At 31.7% G+C, this 23,736-nt stretch overlaps 1 protein-coding gene across 1 annotated transcript; it reads left to right on the forward strand.

Annotated features, from left to right (window-relative positions):
• The first annotated feature begins 1,189 nt into the window (after nt 1-1,189).
• LOC130447964 (uncharacterized) lies at nt 1,190-20,423 on the forward strand. The gene is made up of 2 exons (XM_056785046.1): nt 1,190-1,426; nt 19,722-20,423. The coding sequence occupies exons 1-2, from the start codon at nt 1,399-1,401 to the stop codon at nt 20,294-20,296; spliced, it is 603 nt and encodes a 200-aa protein (XP_056641024.1). The 5' UTR covers nt 1,190-1,398; the 3' UTR covers nt 20,297-20,423.
• The last annotated feature ends 3,313 nt before the right edge of the window (nt 20,424-23,736 follow it).

A 23,736-nucleotide genomic window follows, 5' to 3' on the forward strand; every position in this document is an offset into this window, starting at 1 on the left:
CAGTTGGTATGGGAAAAAAACATCCCTACGTTACGGTGCTGACAAATCAATTTTCTCTCTCGTTCGAGACACTTTATCTATACTGCGCATGCTAGAGACTGCGCAGAACAGAGCTGGAACCTCGGAGGATAGAGAAATCGTTGCCATTCTGTCTTTCTTAGTCGGAACAGCTTCCACTTATAGAAACTGTCCATATGGGCTATCTATAGGATGCTCTTAGCCACAAATTTAGTGTTTAGTTTTGTTTGTTATATAAAAGAAGAGTTGTAGGTTTACTTGTAGTCATAAAGTTTGAGACAGTTTAATTGATGCAGTATTTTTACACTGTTTTTTTTTAAAATTAATGAAATATATAAGATACAAACCTATTATTCATTTACCTATCGTTAAAATTAACAATAACAAAAAGTCTTGATAATAAAAGTTAAACAAATTGTATTTTACTACGTATCAAGTAATAAAAGACGTATTTACACATAATGTTTATCAAATCAATGTCAAATAATATTTTGAAAAACGCTTAATTTAAATCGAAACGTCTAAAAGTTTTGTATGAAAAAGTCTTTAGGGAAATAACCAAAAATCCTGATTAATTATCTACATGATATTACCCTATATGACTGTCTACTAGACATTAATAATTTTGCCGAGTAAACTTTCAAAATTTACTTAGGATTATCAATGTGATAAGAAAGTTTAATCTAATATCCTAGAATATAAATAAACTTCCAGTAAAAATATTAAAATCGATCATTAGCCTTCAGTCTACTGGCAACAATGTACTGAAACTCCCAAGAATTCTTTATACACATGGTCATAAAGTAGACAATGCTGCCAATAATTTATAATTGGGACTAGCATTGTGAAACATAATGATCAATATCACACCAAATATGAACTGAATTGAACCTTTTTAACCAAACTTATTGAAATCTTTTTTTGCATTTTAGGGAAATTGATGAGTTCATCCATTTGCTTTTAATGTCCAATCAATAAAATAATTATCGCATATACTCGTGAATGAATATATTATCTTTAGTTTCAACTTTATCTATATATATATATATATATATATATATATATATATATATATATATATATATATATATATATATATATATTATATTATATTATATATATATAACTTCTTCTGCGACTTTAAGTTCGACAACATTGTTATAATAATTGTGACTATTGCAGTATAGTCTTTTGTAAGCGAAGTGGAATGCACTTGCTTGGATTAAATAGTGAATTTATTCTTCAGTGAGATTCCGCAGTGTATAAAGACATTGTGAAATGGAAAATGGTTTTTTAAGTTTTATACATACCTTATACTGCGTGTATTGTGATCTCTTGCAATTAACAAGTACTATTGGCAAATATCCCCAATAAAGGTTTATGGAATATTTGGGAACGCTGAATTACTGTAAGTACTTTATCATTATTTTATCTATATTTTTCTCTACTCACTTTATCTATAAACGCATACATTTGTGTTGTTTCACATTATATATAGGTACCTACATTCTACAACCATATATATGTAATTATTTCTCAATAGTTTTTCAATAGACGCAAATAGACCCAAATTTTACATTAATAACCAAAATTATGATAATTAAAAAAAATTAAATTGAAAGAAATTATAATTTTGTAATTTGTAACACATAGTAATAAATTCTCACTTATTGTCTTTGAAAAACTAAATAAAATGAATTTCCAAAACATTGGAAAAATAGTAGACTCTTTTTGTAGGCAGAGTATATTAAATATATACACTTTGTCCATGGATTGAGTGTAGGGGGTGAAATCCTTAAAATTATTCAGTTTAAATAAACAGCTTGGTCTGGAATTGAAAGTTCAAAAAGAAATTATTTTGGTATTAAATGAAGAAGACAATTTACCGACAACATGGATAAATAGCAATGGATTCTATGAGACATTTTTCTAAATTCTCATAATGAAAAAGAGCATTATAAGTAAATTACAATTTCAGATACAAGTTATTCACAAGGTTGATAAAGAGAAATCATTTGAAACTTCTAATTCATGCTATTGGTCAATAGCAAGGCAATATAGAAATATTAATGCTTGGTCTTATAATGAGATAGTCATCCTTTATTTGTTTGGGCAAAACATCTAACAGTATACTGAAAATTTTGTTAGACCTTTTCGATAAGTATGATGCTTTTAAATTATATACAGGTGAATGAATCCATGTTTCGGACTTGTATAAAAATATAAAGTATCTGCACCCACAACTGAAAATAATAAAAAAGTATCTACAAGTTCGCAGTACAAAGACAAAGTTCTAATTAAAAAATAAAGATAATGATTTAAAATCTGTTTTACATATCTGGAAAAAAATGATAATAATAAAATCATTTCACATAGATTTTAATCCATGAAAGGAAGAGGCGAATTTAATTTCATCAGTTTATCCACTAATTTCCATATTATCCATTTTTTAATGTTGTGGCCACATCGCAAGAAATGCCAGTCAGTACGTTTGCCTTGTTTAACGGAACATTTTGACATGGACTCTTAAACAACACTGTCACATTTGCTTGGCAGTAGTCCATTGACTGAAATCAGCATCTCATAAAGAGCAGTTTCATCACTTATTGGTCTCCTTTTATTGTTGGGATATTCATATTGTGATGTTAGAGATTTGCAAACTGATTCAATGGCATGCGCTTGTGCCTCTATATTATACAACTCTGTTGGTGTACCTGTTTCTTAACAATTTAATTGGCTTCAAACATATAATAACAGATACTATAAACCCCATCCCAATTGAAACTACTATAGAGAATTTATCAAGTGCTCTAAGTTGGTGGGAGCACATTTCAGTAAATAAGGTACTATTATTTATTCATTTGTATTGATTATTTTTCTATACACTACCATTAGATTAAGAATTTGTATTTTTTATTTAAAACTAAAAAATAGAATAAAAAATCACAATTGGCTAATCAAATTGAAAATGTGTTTTAACTTTTGATTCGCAACAATTGAACTTTTATTGCATTATCCAGAAAAAATGACAAATTCAGAAGAAGGTTAAAATCAATTAACAAACAGAACATAAATATACATACACTGTACCTTAGGGTATCAAACATACAAGTCTTTGCTGACTAGTTAGAACAATGTTTGCTGTAAGCTCCAATATATTGGATTTTGTTCTTTTTCTTTTATTTCTTGTTTAATTGCATTACTGTTGTACCAAAGAATCAAATTAAAAATACAATTCACAATCAAAATAGAACAAAATAATAAAATCAATTTTCTTGATGTCACATTATATAAAATTAACAATAATATAAGAACAGAATGGTATAAGAAACCAGCTTGGTCCTCAAGATATTTGAACTTGAAAAATGATGAACAACATATTCAAGAAAAGGATAAATAGATACTACAATTAATTAAAAAGCAAAACAGAACAAAACATCAAAACATTTTTCCTTATCATATGTACATAGACTTTCCAACAACTATGGAATTATTTCATTAAATCTGATATTAGTATATGTTATAAATGATATAATACATTATCTAAATATTTCACAAAATTAAAATCTAAAACAACAAAAAAATATGATATTATATATCAAGTGCTTTGTATTAATTGAGATGCTATATGCATAGGGCAGACAACTCAGTATATAGAAAAGAAACTAAAAAGGTCATCAATACGAATAACAAAATAAAACTGCATTAACGAAACATGGACCACATATGAAATGTAATGTTAGGAAAAATTCATTTTTCTTTCTTATTAGACCAAATTTCTATTTTGATTTAATCTTATTTGATGTTCATGATGTAGGTGATCTATTGATTAATATAAATATGCAAATTGTCAGGGTCAGGGATTTGTAATACTGGTATTTAGAAAAAATCCAAAAACACGTCAATTTATGTTGGAAGGGGCAAGCATTATGGCTTATTTAAACTTACTGGAAAAGCCACCCCCTCACCCCTAGCAGCATCCCCTTTATTTTTTTAAATTACTTTTCATATGTTTTATGTAAAATTTGGATACTCCTCTTTGAGCTGATTTCAAAAATGTATAATACTTGTAGGTTAAAGTGGTTAGTTTATGAGATAAACAATTTTTCTTTTAAGAGCACAAATTTTACTTATTATTTACTTTCACCTTATTTACCTGTACTAAAATGGGTTGTACAACAGTTCAAACTCTTTAATCTTTTTACTGTGCTATTTATTATGAAGTTACAATAAGTGTTCAAAATGAGTACCATTCACTTCCATACAATGGTATAATCTATTTTGAAATGCCTCTCTGACATTGCTTAATACGGCTGGATTTAATTGTCGACATTCATTTTCTATCCTCTCTCGTAAATCATCCAGAGATTCTGGTTGGGTAGCATAAACTTTTGTTTTTAAATACCCCCATAAAAAGAAGTCTAGGGGTGTTAAATCCGGTGACCTAGGTGGCCACTCCATCATCTGCCCCCTTCTACCTATCCAACGAGCGGGGAATGTTTCGTTTAAACATTGTCGGACAGGCATAACATAGTGTGGGGGAGCTCCGTCTTGTTGAAATACCAGTAAATCTTCGGAAAGGTTATCATCATTTTCTATTATTGTTGTAATACGTGGGTCAACCCCTTCCCTGAGTAACTCAAGATATTATTCACCATTTAAATTTCCGTTGATGAAGAAAGGTCCGACAATGTGGTCACCTAGGATACCACACCAAACGTTCAACTTTTGGGGATGTTGTGTATGGAATTCACGCATAATATGTGGATCACTTTCAGCCCAATATCTACAATTATGCCTACTTACTAAGCCATTTAATGACCATGAGCATTCATCAGAAAAGCAAATATTGTTTAACAATTGTGGATTGTTATTGATAATTTGCGTCATTGATTCGCAAAACTCTAGACGACGATCAAAATCATCTTCATTCAACTCGTGCACCAACTTAACTTTGTATGGGTGGTACTTGAATTTATGTAGAACTCGGAAAACTGTAGAAGATGAAACACCGATTGCTCTACTTATTGTTGACAACGATTGGGGTTGTTGAGCCTCTAAGCTGACTTGCCCTAAAATTGCCACTTGGATTGCTTCGTTATTTACGAGTCCCTCTCGCTTATGCACTTTATTGCAAACAGACCCTGTTGTGGTAAATTTCTCCATCAGTTGAATTACATACTTATGAGTTGCTTGTCTTCCGTCATGTAATTCGTTAAATATTCTAGCAGCAGCTCTTGCACAATTATTATTTTGGTAGTATAAACCTACAATTTCAATTCTTTCTTGCAAAGGGTAAACCATTTCAGAGAAACAAAATAAATAATGTATCAAATTACACTATCAATAGTGACTACAAATTCTAGTTGACAATGTCAAACTTTAATAAAAAATAGAGTTTTTTGTTGTTTGGATTTTTTAAGTAGAATAAATAGCACAGTTAAAAAGATTAAAGAGTTTGAAATGTTGTACAACCCATTTTAGTACAGGCAAATAAGGTGAAAGTAAATAATAAGTAAAATTTGTGCTCTTAAAAGAAAAATTGTTTATCTCATAAACTAACCACTTTAACCTACAAGTATTGTACATTTTTGAAATCAGCTCAAAGAGGAGTATCCAAATTTTACATAAAAAATATGACAAGTAATTTAAAAAAATAAAGGGGATGCTGCTAGGGGTGAGGGGGTGGCTTTTCCAGTAAGTTTAAATAAGCCATAATGCTTGCCCCTTCCAACATAAATTGACGTGTTTTTGGATTTTTTCTAAATACCAGTATTACAAAAGTTATTAAAGGTGGATACTTTTATCTGAAAAGCACTGTATATATATATATATATATATATATATATATATATATATATTTATAATCAAAGTATTTTACTTCACTTAACACACCAAAAATAAAAGAATTCATACTTTAGGAAGTTACTTGTAATAATTATTGTTCTGCTATTAATATAAGACAGTCAGACATCAATATCATCAATATCATATACATAGAAATGAAAAATCTCTCAATGATATAAAAGAACTAAACAATTTAAATAAAATTTTAAAGTACATTGAGGGTAGTTGTTATATGACAACATCTAAGGATAAAAAATTTTTAGTATGGTTATGGGTAAAGAAACAGGTATTAAATACGTTAGTTACCAAAAAAAACTTGGAGAAGCAGTGGAGAGGATAAAATTTATTTAAAATATGGTAAATGTATATCGTAAATCACAAAATATCACACACAATTTTCATTTTTATCCAATGATTATTGTTATTTTATATTTTTATTTATTTACCTATAGAATTATAAACAAAAACGGTTTCAGTCTGGTTGGAAATATTTAGATATGATACCCCTTATTATTATTTATTTCAAAGAGGGTAGTTCTATATAATGCAAAGTGTCTTAGTTTAAAACATTATTAAATTGAATAATTTCATAATTTTGCTAATCATGGTATTTCGCGGAACAGGCAGGAAATTATATTCCTTGTAAACAGCACGCGGCCTAAGAACGTGTAATTTAACTGGTAAATTCAATAACCAAATAAATAATACATATATATAGACATGTCTTTGGATCAAATATTACTTTTGGAATCAAAATAAAACTTTCTAACAGGTATACAGTTTATATTATACTCCACATTTTGATTCCAACGTGACGTCATATCGTGCGAGTGAGATGGCGCGTGCCTGCGCATTTTGTGATTTTTCAGTCCTCGATTATGTAGGTACTCGAAAGATAGGAATATATATTAAATTAAGAAAAAGGTACTTTGGTTTTTCATTGCCACAATCCACAGAATACATAAAATACAATAAAAACCTTTTCATTGATCTTTACCATATATAAAATCAGTTACTCATAAACTTTCCGGAATCTTTAAACAACATGATATTATATAGATAGCAAACAACCAACACTTTAGGTACAATTCATTCAATTGCTTTCAGTAAACTCAAATATAGAACACCAATCAATGAATTAACTAACAGTGTATGAAGTATCTTGTTTAAATTATACCCCGACAGATGTGCGTGTCTTTATTTCTAAGTAATATTTCGATCATCTCCAAATAGGGAAACATTAGATCCCAGTATTTGTTTCCAACAAGATGGTGCACTATCACATTATGTTCTTAATTTACGAAGGTGTCTGGATAATCAGTTTAAAGGAAGGTGGATTGGAAGACGTGAATTGATGGAGTAGCCACCTAAGTCATCTGACCTTACCCCCCTTGATATTTTATGTGAGAAAATTCAAAAAGTGGGGTCTGCGTTAACCAACTGACAATTTGGATGACTTAATGGACCGAATTAGATATGAAATGACACGTATAACTTCGCAGATGTTCTAAATCTCTGTACATCAGGTCTTCCATCGCATTGGCCTATGTCAGTTAGTGAACGGGACACAGTTCCAAAAAAAATAGTTTTGGTTTGATAGAATTCTAGTTAATTTAAAAATTATTTCGTGTTTATTAATTTTCTCGTATTTTTAATTTGTGATCCCTACTTAAATTATTTTGCAAAAAACAAGCTTCATCAAAGAATGTAAGAAAAACCTTTATATCAAAAGACGCGGAATAAAATGAACTGTTCGATGAATTTTCAAAATTTTTATTCAAAAATGAAAATTGTACGTTTAATGAATTTTGAGCGTTACTTTATCATAACCCTATAGATAGATAGACCTTTTTGTTTGTTTTCGTTGATATATGATCCCGATATTAAGTCTCTATTTCGGTCTTTATCACAATATAATTTGACTTCGAATTTTTGCTACAATAAATAAATTACCAACCATTTGAGTATTCAAATAAAATTTTTTATTCTCAATTGTATCACCGTCAATTCATATTAAGTACAGTTACGTTGAAACTTATAAAATGAATTATTTGGGCCTTTTTTATCATCAAGAGCTTTCTCGTTTTTATGTACAGGTATGTACAGCATTCCTAAAAATGTTCCTTTTCTTTCTATTTCAGGGAATTGTGAATTTTTATAATTAAATTTATATTTTTCTGATGTTTAATGGTTATTTAATGAAGTTTTATCTTTATATCATATTGATGACTTTTTAATATATTTTTGTAGCCTCATATATAATATTAATTATTTAATATTTTGTATTTGGGATTATAATTTAATGTACTATTTTGATGATGTATCATGTCTTTATGACTTATACTAATATAATATTTATTGAAATAATTTGATATTTGTTGAGAAAATTCTGGTAAATAATATAAGAATAGTTGGAACGAATGCTGGAATGGTCTTATGTTACGAGAGTTTTATACTATTTCTCTGTTTCGGCCTGTATTCACATCATTTATTTATAGAAAAATTGTTAAAAATGAATATTAGGGAAATAATACCGGTTGGTAGCACTGATTAATGTTTGACAATTGACTTTGGAAATATTATTTGAATTTAAAAGTTTGCTTGGGTCAGAAAAAAAACTCATTCTGTAAGCGGAGTGTCGGGTGAAGTACTTCAATTTACACTACAGAGTTGCGAGATATGGCCCCCACCGCCTTACATTACGCTTCATTTCCTTCGTTTGTCACTGGCAGTTCCGGGTATTCGAACTTGTGCCCTCACGTCAGTCTTTTGTCGTTTTCCCTGGTTTTATTTCCTTCGTTTGTCACTGTCACTTCCAGGTATTCGAACTTGTGCCTACACGTCAGTCTGTTGTCGTTTTCCATGGTTTCATTTCCTTCGTTTTTCATTGTCCCTTCCCGATATTTGAACTTCTAGATTTTATCTAATCTTTTTTATCTAATCTTTACTCCTGTCGTAGTTGAAGTTATCTTTTTAATTTGAAAGAGTAGGTATATTTATATCTTCCTCATTCTAGAGAGTGACACATGATTTCAATATATTAAACCATCCATTCATTTCCAAGAAATTTTTTCAATACAGTTTTGTATGTTTGTCCATATTCCTTGACTATATTTACTTTGTCTAAAAACTCATTATAATTTATTGTAAATAATATCTTATAATTGAAATAACCTCACACATGACCGAATAATGCATCATCTAGTCAGCTGACAAAATGATACAGTTATTCAAGGGCACCAACTCACTACAAAAAATTACCAAAAATCGTTTAAGAATTGAGTCGTGGGAGAATAATTGTTCTAATACCGAAATAGAGAATAGTATATTAAAATACATGTAACAGAAGGCTTTTCATTCCAGCAAAAGTTCCAAATTCAAAAAAAGAATGCTGGAATGGCTTTCTGTTACGAGTATTTCATACTATTTTCTCTGTTCCGACTTTGTTTCACATTATTCATCTATAGAAAAATCGTTAAAAATATTTATTAGGGAAATTACACCTTAACGATGGTGGTCGGTTGGTAGCACTGATTCATGTTTGACAGTTGACTTTCGAAAGATTATTTGAATTTAAAAGTTTACTTAAGAAAAAAAACTCTTCCTATAAGTCGAGTGAAAAACTTCGATTTACACCATCAGAATTGCGAGATATAGCCGCTACCGCCATAATTACATTATGACAATATATTAAACCATCCATTCATTTTAAGGTTAGTTCTTCCCAAAAATATCTCCACTGAATATCTTAAAAATATCTTTAAATTGAAATAACCTCACACCACCCTCATACTAGTCAGAATAATGCATTATGTGGTTACCTGTCAAAATGAAACTTTTATTTAGGGGCGCCAACCCACTACAGAACATTGCCAAGAATCGTTTAAGAATGGAGTTCATTCTTATACGAAAATGCGTGCGAGAAAACGTTCTAATACCAAAACTTGACTTTTTATATAGTTTTGTTGATTCAGCGCTTCTTTTGTGTTTTTGGGGCGTTGACCATAATGAAGATCAATACTTTTCAAACGTCTGTTTCAATGATATAAGTTGGTTAGTGTTGTTCTCAGGCGTAGCTTGTTTTTGTTGTATGCATTTATGTATATCATAAACGCCGGTATTGTTTTTTGCCACGTATATTTGCTAATTGTGTAGACGAAGCACAGCAACAGCTCCACAATAAATGAGTGAATGAAGTCGCTCGAGCGAACTGTAGTCGTGGCAGAGGCATTCTATTAATGAGTCTACTCCTGCAATATTGTTAGAATTTTTGTTGGTCCTCAATTTGAGTAATTTTGGTTGTCGTATTACGTTAGTGCTCTCAAATTCCGCTAGTGCTTAGCGGTGACAATTCATATTTGTTTGGGCGCTCTTTTTAGCCAGTGTGGATTTCACTGTACCATTTGCATTTTGCGCTGCGAGATTATCATCCGTTTTTCGAAGATCTAGAAGAACTTCTACTCGGATGTGCTGAATGTGAAGGAAGCAAATTGTTCTTTCAATACTTCTTCTCTATTCAGTTTTTCCTTTTTTATGTGAATATTGTCTACTCCACTGTTATTTACTGCATGTTGGCTGCCGAGCGATGTTTCATCAAGGATAATTAGATATTCGAATATTTTCCTTTTTGAGATAATCGACTACATTTAAAGTAACTTGTTGGGTTTGTATGTGTAAAGTGATTGTAGTTAAATTTTATTTTCCCATCGTTAGAAAAAACCATATTTTGCAATAGAATACAATGGAATTAAATAAGATGGATATTAATTTAAGTTTTGATTGATTGAACACCAAATATTTTGCATTAACATGTCCATCAAATCTATACAGTTCCTTTGAATATATTGGTAGCCAACATTATTACTATTTGGTTCTTTATTTTGCATATAAACTCGTCTTATCAAAGTGAGTTTTAGATTCATTATAAAACAGCTTTTGCAATTGATAATGCAATAAATGAAATATGAAATATGCCCGTATCGCGATATGGATATTTCATTGGTAATTGATATGAAAAGTTTATATTGTGTGAGAGTAAAAATCAAAAACTCGTAGACTCAACGTTTTTACCATCATATTTTCAAGGATAGTTGGAATTTATGATATTTAATATAAAATCTCATTCATTCGACCTAATTATCACAAAAGTATTCATGGGTTCAATATTTGTTTGGAAATTTATCAAAATACAAAAATTTATCATATTAAAATTATTATATAACACGCGAATCCTTTTGATTAATTTTTTTATTTATTTTTTAAATGATAACCTATGTTATCTATTTCAAGTATACAATTAAAAATTTTTAGTTGCAACTTACAGTATTTGAAACAAAAATGTAGCAATTAAATATATATTTAAACAAATAAAGCTTATTAAGTCTTTAACGTCTCCGCTTATAAAGTTTTTGAATAAAACTACGAAACTTCATCATTTCGTTTTAGTGGGATTGTGGAAAAATTACCTAACCTAACCAAAGTGTAGTATTTCTAATAAAAAAGTGGAAAATAAATTTTTCATTTTAAACGGGCTTTTATTTTGATTTTAATTTCATTTTTATAATCATGATGTAAGTGATCCATTAATTAATATAAATATTTAATTTTCAATCAGGAGAGATCAATCAATCAATATTTCTATCACCGTCACTTTGAATATTGAATTTTGGAACCTATGAATTTAAAATTTTTACAATAATCTATACAACTTAAAGCAACCACAAATCTCAATTATTTATTTCCCAGACGATGAATACATAATTATTCCAAAGCTCGGAAAATATATCAAAGTTAGTCTATTTTGGTGTTTCATTGCCATGTTCCCAATAAGAAACCGCTATGAAGCCTATATAAGTGATCTGACTACGTGGTCTCATCTGCCTACTCCACGCAACGAATCACTCCTTTTTTGGGGTTGATTCCTCAATCGGTCCACTTCTTGGAATTTTATCGTGAAAAAGAAAAGCCGAAACAAAAAATATAAAATGATTAAAATAGGAAACAAGAATAATATGCTTACCATCGAGAACACTGTTGACACCAACATATTCACTGCTGGTCTTGAGCTAACTGATGAACTAGTCACCTGGACTTCGTAATTATAGGGGACCTATTGGCGAGTTTTGTGTTTTTGGCGCGCATGGGAATTATATTATTGGCGGGAGGGGTAATAAATGTATGAAAATCGGCTTCTCGAGATGTTTAAAAGAGATGTTATTGTTGGCCGAAGTGGTATTGGAGCGAAGTGGATGAAGAAAGTGTTTCTAGGTTGCCGCTAATCTCTGGCTATCGTCTCTTATATTAAACCAGTTAAGACGTTTCTCTATTTCGATAGCTTCTCGAATAATCATGGACTTAAAGGAACGAAGTGGGGCGATAGTTTTGATTCTATTGAAGTCGAATGTGTGTCCGGTATTTTCACGATGTTGGGCAATAGTGGAAGAAATATAGGAAGTACTGAAATTTTTATGGTCAATATAGGAACGGAGGCAGTCGAAGCATGGGATATCATATATACACTTCATGGTGTTCATTGGATATTTTATCTTTGACGGTTCTGATTAGATGGAAGAGTTTCTGATTGGGTTGGAAGATTGTGCGAATACTGTGGGGTTTGAAGATTCTGCACATTTTGTCTGATCCATTCTTGATATGAGGAAGGGACACCCTCAGTTGATCCTCCAAACCAGTGGAGGAAGGTGGAGTAGTTGGCGACGATAATTTGTGGATGCTGTTAAGATTTGGGATTTGTTGTTTGTTTCAAAAAATTTATTTCAGATGGTCGACTGGATTCGTTAGTCAACGTAATACGAGTGACAGAGGTTGTTTCAGAACTAGTTGATTTATCAGTGGTTGGTTGAAAAGGAATGGTGACCATTTAGTAAATATTGTTAATGCCAGTTTATCACAATGATCTTGTTTTTTTATTACTGACAGAACCCAGACATCCAAACATCTAATGCCCATTAAGTTATCTCTCATCTGTTTGTTAGAGTTTAGTACGAAGAGAGGCAAGAATAAATTCTATGACCTGTTTTATTACAAAATAAACAGATTAAGGTAGTGATAAGAGTGGCGCTATGACCTTCACTGAAAGAGGAGGATTGAAGAGGAGCATCACTCTTGGGTTAAGTTTGAGTTGCAGGTGTGAATATTTGGTTGAAAATAGGGTTACTTTGTTGTATTGAGTGGCCACACTAGAAGAGTGACTACGAGGAGATTGAGAGCAGTTATCAACTTTGGGATCATGAATAAGTTGAATATGTTCTAAAATCTCAAAAAATATATGACTTGTTATTGAATTTCCATCAGCTTTGATATATCTTGTTGCATATTTTTGCCTGATCATGTTATAAATTTTGAATTTTATTTATGTGACCGTTTCTAATATGAATTGAAAAAATTCTGTCATTAAATGGCGTTTACCGAAGAAATCAAGCAATCACAACTATTGAACATTTACCTTCGTGGTTAATTTCAAATAATAATACAAGGTTTCTTTTCATAAATAGTAGAGAAAATTCCATTCAAGGAATGATATATCTTTAGGCTTAACTTGGTATGCATTTGACCAATATATTAATTAAAGTTTCAAGGCACCAGACTACTTTGATGTATACATCATGAATAATATTCAAGGATATTAATCTTAAGATTATTAAAAATAATATTGTAATGAAACATTGAAAGTCCTGTGTCAAAGCGAAGTTTTAAATAAAGAATTTGCTAAATAACGTATTATAATTTTACTTATCAGACACAACTGTATGCGCGATGATTCTGTTCGAAGTAGAATGTATTTCTGAAAATAAACGGACCAACAAAAAATACAGCCTTCAATCGTTTGAAGAAAGCTATTGACCTTTGTGGCAAACAAAAATAATTGTACTGTACTAATTATGAGAATTTGGCTCTATAATTATATGGTCATAAAAATGTGGCAAACTACTACAGATGATTATCTTTCCTATCAATTAATTTTTTATTGATCGTCAAACTAGATTTGTTATTCTGGAGTTCTTACCGTCTGCTTTCCACAAGTGTTAGTTATTTAATGCTGGTACCAAATAACCAATATGTTTAATAAACCTAAATATAAAGGGTCTATTTTCAATTTAAGGCTGTGAAATAATGATTTTTTAAATTTACTGATTTTATTCAAATAGAAATAACATAAGCGCATTTTTAGAACGTGTACATGCCACCTTTACCACTTTTTAAATCGTCAATGAAGCGTATTTGCCAGTTTCTTAAATTTTATTTTTTTAAATGATCCATTAATTGTTAATTTTTCATATATATATATCCCCTTTTATAGCGTTATACGCCTTTGGGTTCCTAATCTCCAGGCCTGTCTATCTTGCCAGTCGTCGACTGCTAGGTTCCTTTCGGACATTGCTCTAGTGATTCCTTGTAGCCATGTTCTAGGTGGCCTTCCCCTCTTTCTTTTTTCTGTGGGGGTCCATTCTAATATTATTCTTGGTAGTCGTTCTCTTCCCATTCTCTTAACGTGTCCGTACCAAATCAACTGTTTCTTTTCTATATCTTCTACTAAAGTTCTTTCTACTTTCAATTGTCTTCTTATTTCCTCGTTTCTTATATGTTCCGTTCTAGATATTCTTGCTGCTCTCCTCCAGAAATCCATTTCCACTGCATTTAAGTTATTTTTTTGCTTTTCTGTAAGTTGCCAAATCTCGGAGCTATATGTAATTATTGGTTGTAAAATGGCGTTGTATATTCTCTTTTTTGTTTCTGGTCTTTTGCCACAGCACTGAGTTCAGGGCTCTTATTACTTTTCTTCCTTTGGTTATTCTGTCCCTAATTGTTTCCTCGTTTCGTCCTGTTGTTGTTAGTTTTACACCTAGGTATATGCATTCCTTACAGTTTTTAATTATTTTTCCCTCTAGATCTAAATTCCCAGGTGAATCTTCTGATCCTATACATATGTATTGTGTCTTCTCCGTGCTAACCTGTAGACCCCATTTTTGGTATTCTTCTATAAGTTTTCTAGACATGTACTCCAGATCTTCTTTTTCCTGTGCTACCACTACCTGGTCATCGGCATAGTGCAGTGTATACAAGGTGCTCTCCCCAATAGTTAGTCCCATTCCTTTACATTTTTTTTTCCAAACTCTTAGGGCTTCATCTATGTATATGTTGAACAGAGTTGGGGATAAACAACACCCTTGTCGCAAGCCTTTGGTTGTTTTGAAGCCGTCTGTCACCTTGTTACCTATTTTTATTTTTGCTGTTGTGTCTCTGTATAGTTCTTTTATAGCCTTTATTAGAGTGGTATTTATGCTCGTTCTTTCCAGAACCTCCCATAATTTTGAGACAGGTACTGTGTCATACGCTTTCTTCAAGTCTACCAATAGTAGGTGCACTTCTTGTGATCTTACGGTTCTCTTTTCGATTATTTGTGATAGACAGAAAATACTATCTATCGTCGATCGACCTGCTCTGAAGCCGTTTTGTTCCTCGGATTCGTATGGGTGATATTCTTCACAAATGATCTCCTTTATTATTTTTCCGTATAACCTACTGAGCGTACTAGTCACTGTAATGCCCCTATAATTATTGCAGTCTTCCTTATTTCCTTTCTTGTATATGGACGTGATCCATCCTTCTTTCCACGTTTGCGGTATTGGTTCTCCATTTAGATGTCTATTGATAATTTCTGTTAGGATATTAAACAGCCTATTTGTTCCTGCTTTTATTAATTCTGCAGGTATTCCCTCTGGACCAGGAGCGCGCCCATTTTTAAGTAGTGTTATAGCTTTCTTTGTTTTTTCTACGTTAATTTTTATTGGTTCACCTGTAATCCGTATGTCTTCAGCCGGCATGTTACTATATTCAGATCTCTGTTCTCTGAGTAATGAGCGGTAATAGTCTTGCCATTTATTTGGTGATATGGTGCCTATTGGGATATTTTCTTTTCTGCCAGATCTAACATTATCTATAAATCTCCACGATTCCCTGGATTGGCGTCCTCCTAAATAGGTATCCAATTCCTTGCATTTATTTTCCCAGCTGAGGTTTTTGGCCTCTATCGCAGCGGTTTTAAATTTTGATACAGCTTCACTATATTGTTCCTTATGTTCTGCTTTTTTAGTGCTTAGCCAGGTATGATACAATCGTTGTTTTTGTTCTTTTAAATTTTGCAGTTGTTCAGTCCACCAATAATTTCGTGTTCTCTTTTTCATTTCTTTATATCCTAAGGCTTCTTTGGCTGCTTTGTGTATGCTGTCAATTACTACTTTGGTAAGATTGTCTGTTGGTTCTTGTTCGTACTCCTGTGGGAGGTTTTGGTCCAGTCTTTGTTGGTATAATAATTTTGTGCTCTCGTTCATAAGGCTTTCTATATTATAGTTTGGTATATCTATATCTGTTAAATCTTTACTGTTTTGCAGTTGATTCTTTTGTTTGTTGTCTTTGATTATTGGCATTATTAACTTAGCTTTTATCAGATGATGGTCACTTCCACATTCTGCGGATCGATATACTCTGACATTGTGCACTTTTATCTTCGTTTTTTGTTTCATTATAAGATAGTCGATTATTGATCTTAGATTTCTAGTTATTTGCGTCCATGTATATGTGTGTATTTCCTTATGTTTAAAATACCCATTCATTATTCTTAGTAAGTTATGTTGACAGACATCTATCAACCTGGAGCCATTATCATTCCTGGTATTTTCACCGTAGGGCCCTATTATCTCATGCTTCGTTTCTTTGCCAGTTCTAGCATTTAGGTCTCCCAGTATTATGATTTCTCGATCGTTACCTGTCTGAGATATTAGCTCATTTAGCATTTCATAATACTTTTCTTTTTCATCTACCCGTGCGTCTTCATTAGGTCCATAAGTAGCAATTATTGTTATTTTGCAGCCTTTTAAATTGACATTAACTTTTATTGTTCTATCGCTTATTGCTTCCCAGCTGGAGACGTTCTTCTTATACTTCTCATGTATAAGGAGCGATATACCCCTTTTTGCATGTTCTTCTTTGTTAACGCCGCTGTATATGTGGATATATTCCCCGAGTGTTTGTGTACCTTGTCCTTTTTTCTTTGTTTCAGAGAGAGCAATAAAGTCCAGTTTATGTTTTTTAATTTCTTGTAAAATGTCATCTACCTTCGTTCTAATTCCCTGTATATTCCATGTTCCACAAATCATAGTCCGTTTTCGTTGCCATTGTCGTTTTCCATTTTGATCATCCATATTCCGAGGCCTAGTTTTCGGATTTTTAGCCAAAAGAAGCTTTTTCCAAGTGATAGGGGGCTGGCCTATCGACTTGACCCTCCTCCTTTACCCGGGCTTGGGACCGGCAGTTGTGTCCAGCGGGCTACTCAATCCACCACACCGAAACACACCAGGCGGAATTTTTCATAATTTTTAAAATTTAAAAACCTTCAAGTTAAGCACAACAAAAATAAAAAGTTCAAAAATGTTTCATATATTTTTTTAGCTTGTTAATGCTGTTTTAATCTATTTTATTATAAATATTGATATGTGAACAGCATGACAATTATTACGAGTAGAAGGAACCTCATATGTAGAATATCAACTTATTTTATTTTTTGTGGTTGATAAAGTATTATGACTTATTCTAATATCGTATTTATTAAAATAATATAATAGTTGTACTGAGGGAGCATGAGATTAAGAAATATTGGATACCAAAAATACAAGAAGAAATTCTAGAAAAAGAAAAGAAAAACACTGGAAAGCTAAGTGAAAGGCAAAAGGAAAAGAATACAGTAAACTTCTGTAATAATATACAATATAAATAAAATAAGAGAAATAGTTGAAAAAAATATACATTATAAACGAACTGAGAATATAGAAAAACTGAAGAAAATAGAAAAAAATTTGGCAATAAAGTAGAAAATCTATGAAGGAGACAAGAAGATGTATAAGGAAAACAGAGGGATCAGCTAGAAAATATCCAACGGGATATAACACAAAATATGAAGAAAAGTATAGAAGATAAATTGGAGAAAATCAAGGACGATATTTTAAGTCGAACGGAAAATAAAATAGGAGATTATTACAGAGCGATCATAAGAAACAAAAAAGAAATAGAAAGATGGAAGAAAATTAGAAATTAGGTTTTATCACCAATATATTGAACTGTAGAATGAAAAGGTGAAAGAATAAGTGAGAAGAGTCATTCTTCAATTGTACGGGAAGTATATTATACAAAAAGACATCAACAACAATTTATCATGTACAGTCACTTGACGGTTCTATGTAAAAAAGGAATAGTTATTATTAGCTCTGGAAAGGAAAAAGGCCGTCGATTCTTTGAAACTACGCAGAATTAGTTATTGTTATTTTAAAAAAGACACAAGTAAATTTTGTGATTTTGTACATTGTACAAATTTAAGCATTTTCCAAGATATTTCAAGAAGTCGCACGATAGAACTCTTTCACAAATTGCTGCATACAACTTTGCAAATCGAGTACTTTTTGACTCACCTAAAAACCTCAACTCAATTAAATACTATACAAATACTTACGTCGGAAAATCTATTATATGTGTGGTACCATTCTGATGCCGGGATTCTGAGTTTCCAAGAAAAAAAATACAGAATTTGAATTTAATATCTCTCAGAGATCCACCAGAAAGTTTTTAATTGGTATTAATTGAAAGTTCAGGAACCCACCTTTAAAATGCAAATAGTTATACTATACGAGGTAGTCGTATTATTAAAGTAACTGTGAGTGGAAGTTTAATCAAACATGTTTAAAATTTTGAGAGGTTGTTTCCACCCCCTCATATAAGGGTGAATTATTATAAATTATATTCGCCCGTACCTTTGATGGACCTTTAATAGTTCTTTACTCATTTCATGTATTTTTTTACCAAAATTACTGTTTAACCGGAAATTAGGGGTAATTTTTACCTGCCAATGGGGAGAAGTATCCACTTAAACGCTTGTCTGGAAATTATTGTTATTGTGTATTTATCAAGTTTCAAGCTTTCAAGCCTTTAGGGCGGTCTCCTCCATTTGGATAATTAGTTGGAGTTCTTCATGATAATTACTTTTTTTTTTAAATTTCCTACTCAAAATTGCACCATTTTCCTATTAAATTATGAGATATCCACACATAAAAATAAGAATATTACCACTCGTGATTCACCCTTAGGATGGATTCTTTGATATCATATAAGTAATAAAAACATATTAATATAAAGAAAAAACATTTCATTTGACTTTGCACTAAAATGTAAAAGATAAAGCCAAAACTTCAGTTCTTGTTAAGCTTATGACACTTTTATATGGAGATTATATCAAAATTTAATTATTCTCATTGACCCAATTGGGGAGAGATTTTCAAATGATCAATTTCTTGAACTAACTGAATTTTATTGAACATATACAAAGAGTTGACTTATTCTCTATTGTTTTTCGCCTTTTGGGCCCAATAATGGATTTGATATTCTTTGATTTGAAATTACTTCGACTCAACAGAAAATCGATATAACACTCAAACATTTTTACTTAAAATGAACGAGTTATCAATTGGATGGTTTTTTCTGATGAACTGATGGCTCTTTGTCGGTAAAATGTCGTAAATGTTATCACAAAATATGTAGAAATAACCATAATTAATCAAATTACTGGTTGAATTGCTAACGAAATATTGTATATATTAATCTTTTTTATCGTTTTGATTTAAACTAATTGGGTGACCATTTTTATTTGATGCCTATTGCCATTAAAATAATTCAATATCGGTATAAAAAAACCTTGATTTTCTAAAAATTTTTATGTTCATGATAAAATTAATGGTTTTCCATATATCTATGACATAAATTTTGAGCATGAAACTATTTTTTTTTAATTTCAGATAAAATAGCCAATATGTCAACCGAATTGAGAACTCTTTCTCCAAGATCCATTACCCAGCTGAAAATAGAAGAACCACAATCGAGACTCAGTCGCTCTTCGTCATTAGATAAAATAAAGAAATTCAACTCATTTATATGCTCCCAACAATACTATATGCTTCCAGCATTACTTAGTTGGTTAAAATCTTCACAGTCAAACCTACAAACAGCGACAGAGGGTACAATTCATTTTTTAAGGACAGTTTTTTTAAATGCTTTCTTCAAGTGTTTTACATTTTTTTTCAAAACTAAACAATTCAATATTGGAAAAATTCAGAATGTTATGAGGGTATGGATATCAATAAAACTAGCGAATTTCTTTGATCCGACATTTCTATTTAGCGCAGGTGTTTATATTGGGTGTTTGATAGTTTTTGTTCAGGTTTTGTTTTCTGTTTATTTAATTTTTTTGATATTTTTACCTCAAGGATTTATTTTTCTTGTGGGATGTATGCTGACCATTCAGTATCTGTGTTATAAAACTATGGTTAAGTATATTGTAGGAACAAAGAAACTGGAAAAGAATCAAAAATGATTTTTTTTATAAGTAAGTCAATTCCGACCACTTATATTAAGTGTATATATATATATTTTTTTTTTGAAATTCGAATAAGGACTTTGTAGCTGTATTGGTATCTTTTTATAATAAAGAGTCTATCTACTATGTTGTTTCAATGAGGTTGTATATTTCACCAATATATACATGCGTTTAAAATACAATTTAATATGCTTTAATGAGTGTTTAAATTTATGAAAACATATTTCAACTTCCTATGTTTAACATAGTGAAATTAAGGCATTAAGTAAATTAAGCTTTTTCATTATTTACATAAAAATAGGATTATTGACAATTTGAAACTTACACTTGATGTCTTAAAAATGGTTATGACCTTCTTTTGCACTAATAACGTTTTTTATATGATTAGGCATTGATCTAATCAAGTTAGCTATTGTTTCTTGGGGGATGTAACGATGCTAAGCAAATCTTCTGCTGCAACAATGAACTCTGTCATAGAGTTTGGGGTAGGAAGTCTAGATCGAATTCTTTTTACCTCATCCCATAAATGTTTCATTGGATGCAGGTCAGGATTGTATGCTGGCCACTACATAACCCGAAAACCGACTTCTACAATGTAAGCTTGCACGATTCTAGAAGTGTGCTGCCTTGCTTTGTCATGCATAAAAGAAAATTCGTCTCCAATGTACCACATGAATTGCTAAAATCTCCTCGATAGCCGTTAAATATCTTCTTTCATAATCACTGTCACCATTACGATAAAACACGGCTCATGCTTTCATAGAAATTGCACCCCAGATCATGCAGACACCACCTCTATAAGCACTCCGCTCTTTAAAGCATCAATCTGCAAATTGCTCTTTTGATATTCGGAACACTTTACTTTTTCAATCGCTACAATTGCTGCATATTCTGGTGTCATCTGAAAACAGAACAGATCCCCATTGTTCCAATACCCAATTTAGATGATCCTGTGCAAAACATAGGCGTGCTTGCCGATGAATTGGAGTAAGTGTTGTACCAATCGCAGGTATTTTAGGGGTCAAGTTGTTTTTCTGCAGTCGTAGTCTCACGGAGCTGTCGTTGCACTTGAACAGTATTAAGGTAACGATTTCTTAATGTTGTTAACATAATAAAGCGGTCATCACGAGCGTAAGTTGCCATCTGCCTGTTCTAGGTCGCTTGTGAAATAATCCAGTCTCCTCATAACGCTGGCACACTATTCAAATTGTCTAGCAACATCTAGCTGACCACGTCTATTTTCGATTAAAGCAATAACTTGAGCGATTTTTTGTGGTGTAGTATGCATTGAACTAACACACTTGAGCACTATTGAGATTATAAAACACGAATAATGTGCAAATTTCTGTTGCAAACGCGATAATTTCAATATTTGAAAAATTTACTATTTTTGTTACAATCACCAAAAACACAATTTTTTTTTCAACCATGGTTATTAGCGATGGATTTGGTAATATAGTCACAACTTGTTAAAGACATATTTAACAGATATTTGTAGATATTATCTACGTCGCAATTCTTTTCTAATAGAGTTTTCAGGTCATTTGGAAAATTACATTGTTGTCTTTGAGATGCATATAATGTAAGTGCTAAAAGTAAATATGATACAGTAAGTTCTCGGTTACAATTTGGACACATAGGTTTGTTACTTCTACATAGTAAATATTCGTGCGTAATTTTTACGTGACCTATTCTTAGTCTAGTTACTACTCGTATTATTTGTTTTAGTTTTTGAGATGATCTTTGCCACTGAAAATTAATTTTCATTTTGATATATGCTTTCACGTCACTATATACCTCACTATTCATTATATGTACACTTTGGCAAATACAGGAATGAATGTGAAATAGCCACGCACGTCAATGCGCGTTACTAGATGATGGTAGACGGATTGGTATGGTCCCTCAAGCAGGTATTCTTTGTACTATTGTCAGTTCTATTGTTTCTGTTAGTGAAGAGCACTGCGTGGGTACCTACTTTCATTGTTTTTACTGGATACCGAGATAGAATATATATTTTATTCTGGGGTACAGAATTTAGTACTTTGCTTATTTACCGTACTAATTCACCAAACGCATATTACCCTCTTTGTAATCCGAATACTTTTTCATTTTAACTTCGTGCCTCTCGTACGTTTCTCGACCTTCACTCCTGTATTTGCCAAACTGTACACTGCAAACCGTAGCGTCTTTAGCGTGTTTGTCATCTTCATTTCCTTGTATTCCTTGATGAGAGGGTACTCACAAAAATCTGTTGTTTTGTATTAGATGCAACTGTTTCTTGATTTGTAGTTCAAGAGGGTTGTTGGTATAGATATTTTTTAAGGATTCTGTTATTACTGTTTCTTGTAGGTTTGATGATTGAATTTCGACCAAAGCTTGTAGGATTGCATATATTTTTGCTGAATATACAGAGCTTACGTGAGGCAATTTATATTTCATGGAAGATTTATATAAGAGGTGATAACAGAAGCCCCTACTCAATTGGGGGTTCTAGATGCATCAGTGTATATTTTATGGAAGTTAGAATACATTGAGAGTTGCGAGTGAAAGTTCTGATATATTATGGAGGCTGACATTCCTACTTGTTAAAGATATTCAAATTTGTGTCAATGATCAGAATTTTAATCGGCCATAGGAAAAGTATATCAATATTTAATTGTAGAATGGGAGGAAACTGCATATCTAGTCTGATATATTTAAAAACTCTGATAAAAGGAATAGCCGACTTTTTTCTGAAATTCGAACGTGTTTTGATATCTGTTTGCAACTGTGATATTCTAGTTTTAATGTTTATGGCTGCTCATTATAATACTATAATGGCATATGATGAGGTTAGGTATTGTCGTCTTTCAGCTAATAACAGCTCTCCTAGTTCTACTTGTAAAATTTTGATGTTCTGTAAGTTCCAGTAATTATGCGTAATGCTTGATTGGCAGGGCGGGCGCCGCGGCAGCGGCACTGTATAAAGGAAATACATCCTGCAATCTTGTTTCTCGTGGGTGCACAATTATATTCTGCGGAAATATTCTTATGTCCGCTAACTAACTTTTCTTACAATGTTGTTTTATTTCTTCGTTTATGTATAAAATATTATTTAAAATCAAAATATAATATGCATATAGCTGGGCGCCCCTTTTAAATTTCTGAACTATTCTCTGGTCCGGAGTTCACTCTCGGAAAAATACCGGTGTTTGATTGCAAAATTTGGAAGTATCTGAATAATTTCCGTCCCGACGCAGTAAGCGAGTCGCCATTATAATACATGCTTCACATACAATATGTTTTATGCCGTGCCGACCTATTCCGCAAGTAATAGGTATCAAACCGAACTCTTAAGCTAACTCTCCCGGGAAAACTATAGGACTCGTCCGTCCACTCATGATCTAGAGTTGCGCACTGCCGACTAGGCATAAGACATCGCGCACGCGCGTCAC

Source organism: Diorhabda sublineata, chromosome 8, assembly GCF_026230105.1.
Source record: "Diorhabda sublineata isolate icDioSubl1.1 chromosome 8, icDioSubl1.1, whole genome shotgun sequence".
Lineage (NCBI taxonomy): Eukaryota > Metazoa > Arthropoda > Insecta > Coleoptera > Chrysomelidae > Diorhabda > Diorhabda sublineata.

Bases quoted from the DNA above. Each gene is read 5' to 3' on its own strand.
- LOC130447964 (XM_056785046.1), top strand. From the start codon at position 1,399: ATGGAATATTTGGGAACGCTGAATTACT. The intron at 1,427-19,721 runs GTAAGTACTTTA...TTTTAATTTCAG, and splicing joins TTTGGGAACGCTGAATTACT to ATAAAATAGCCAATATGTCA.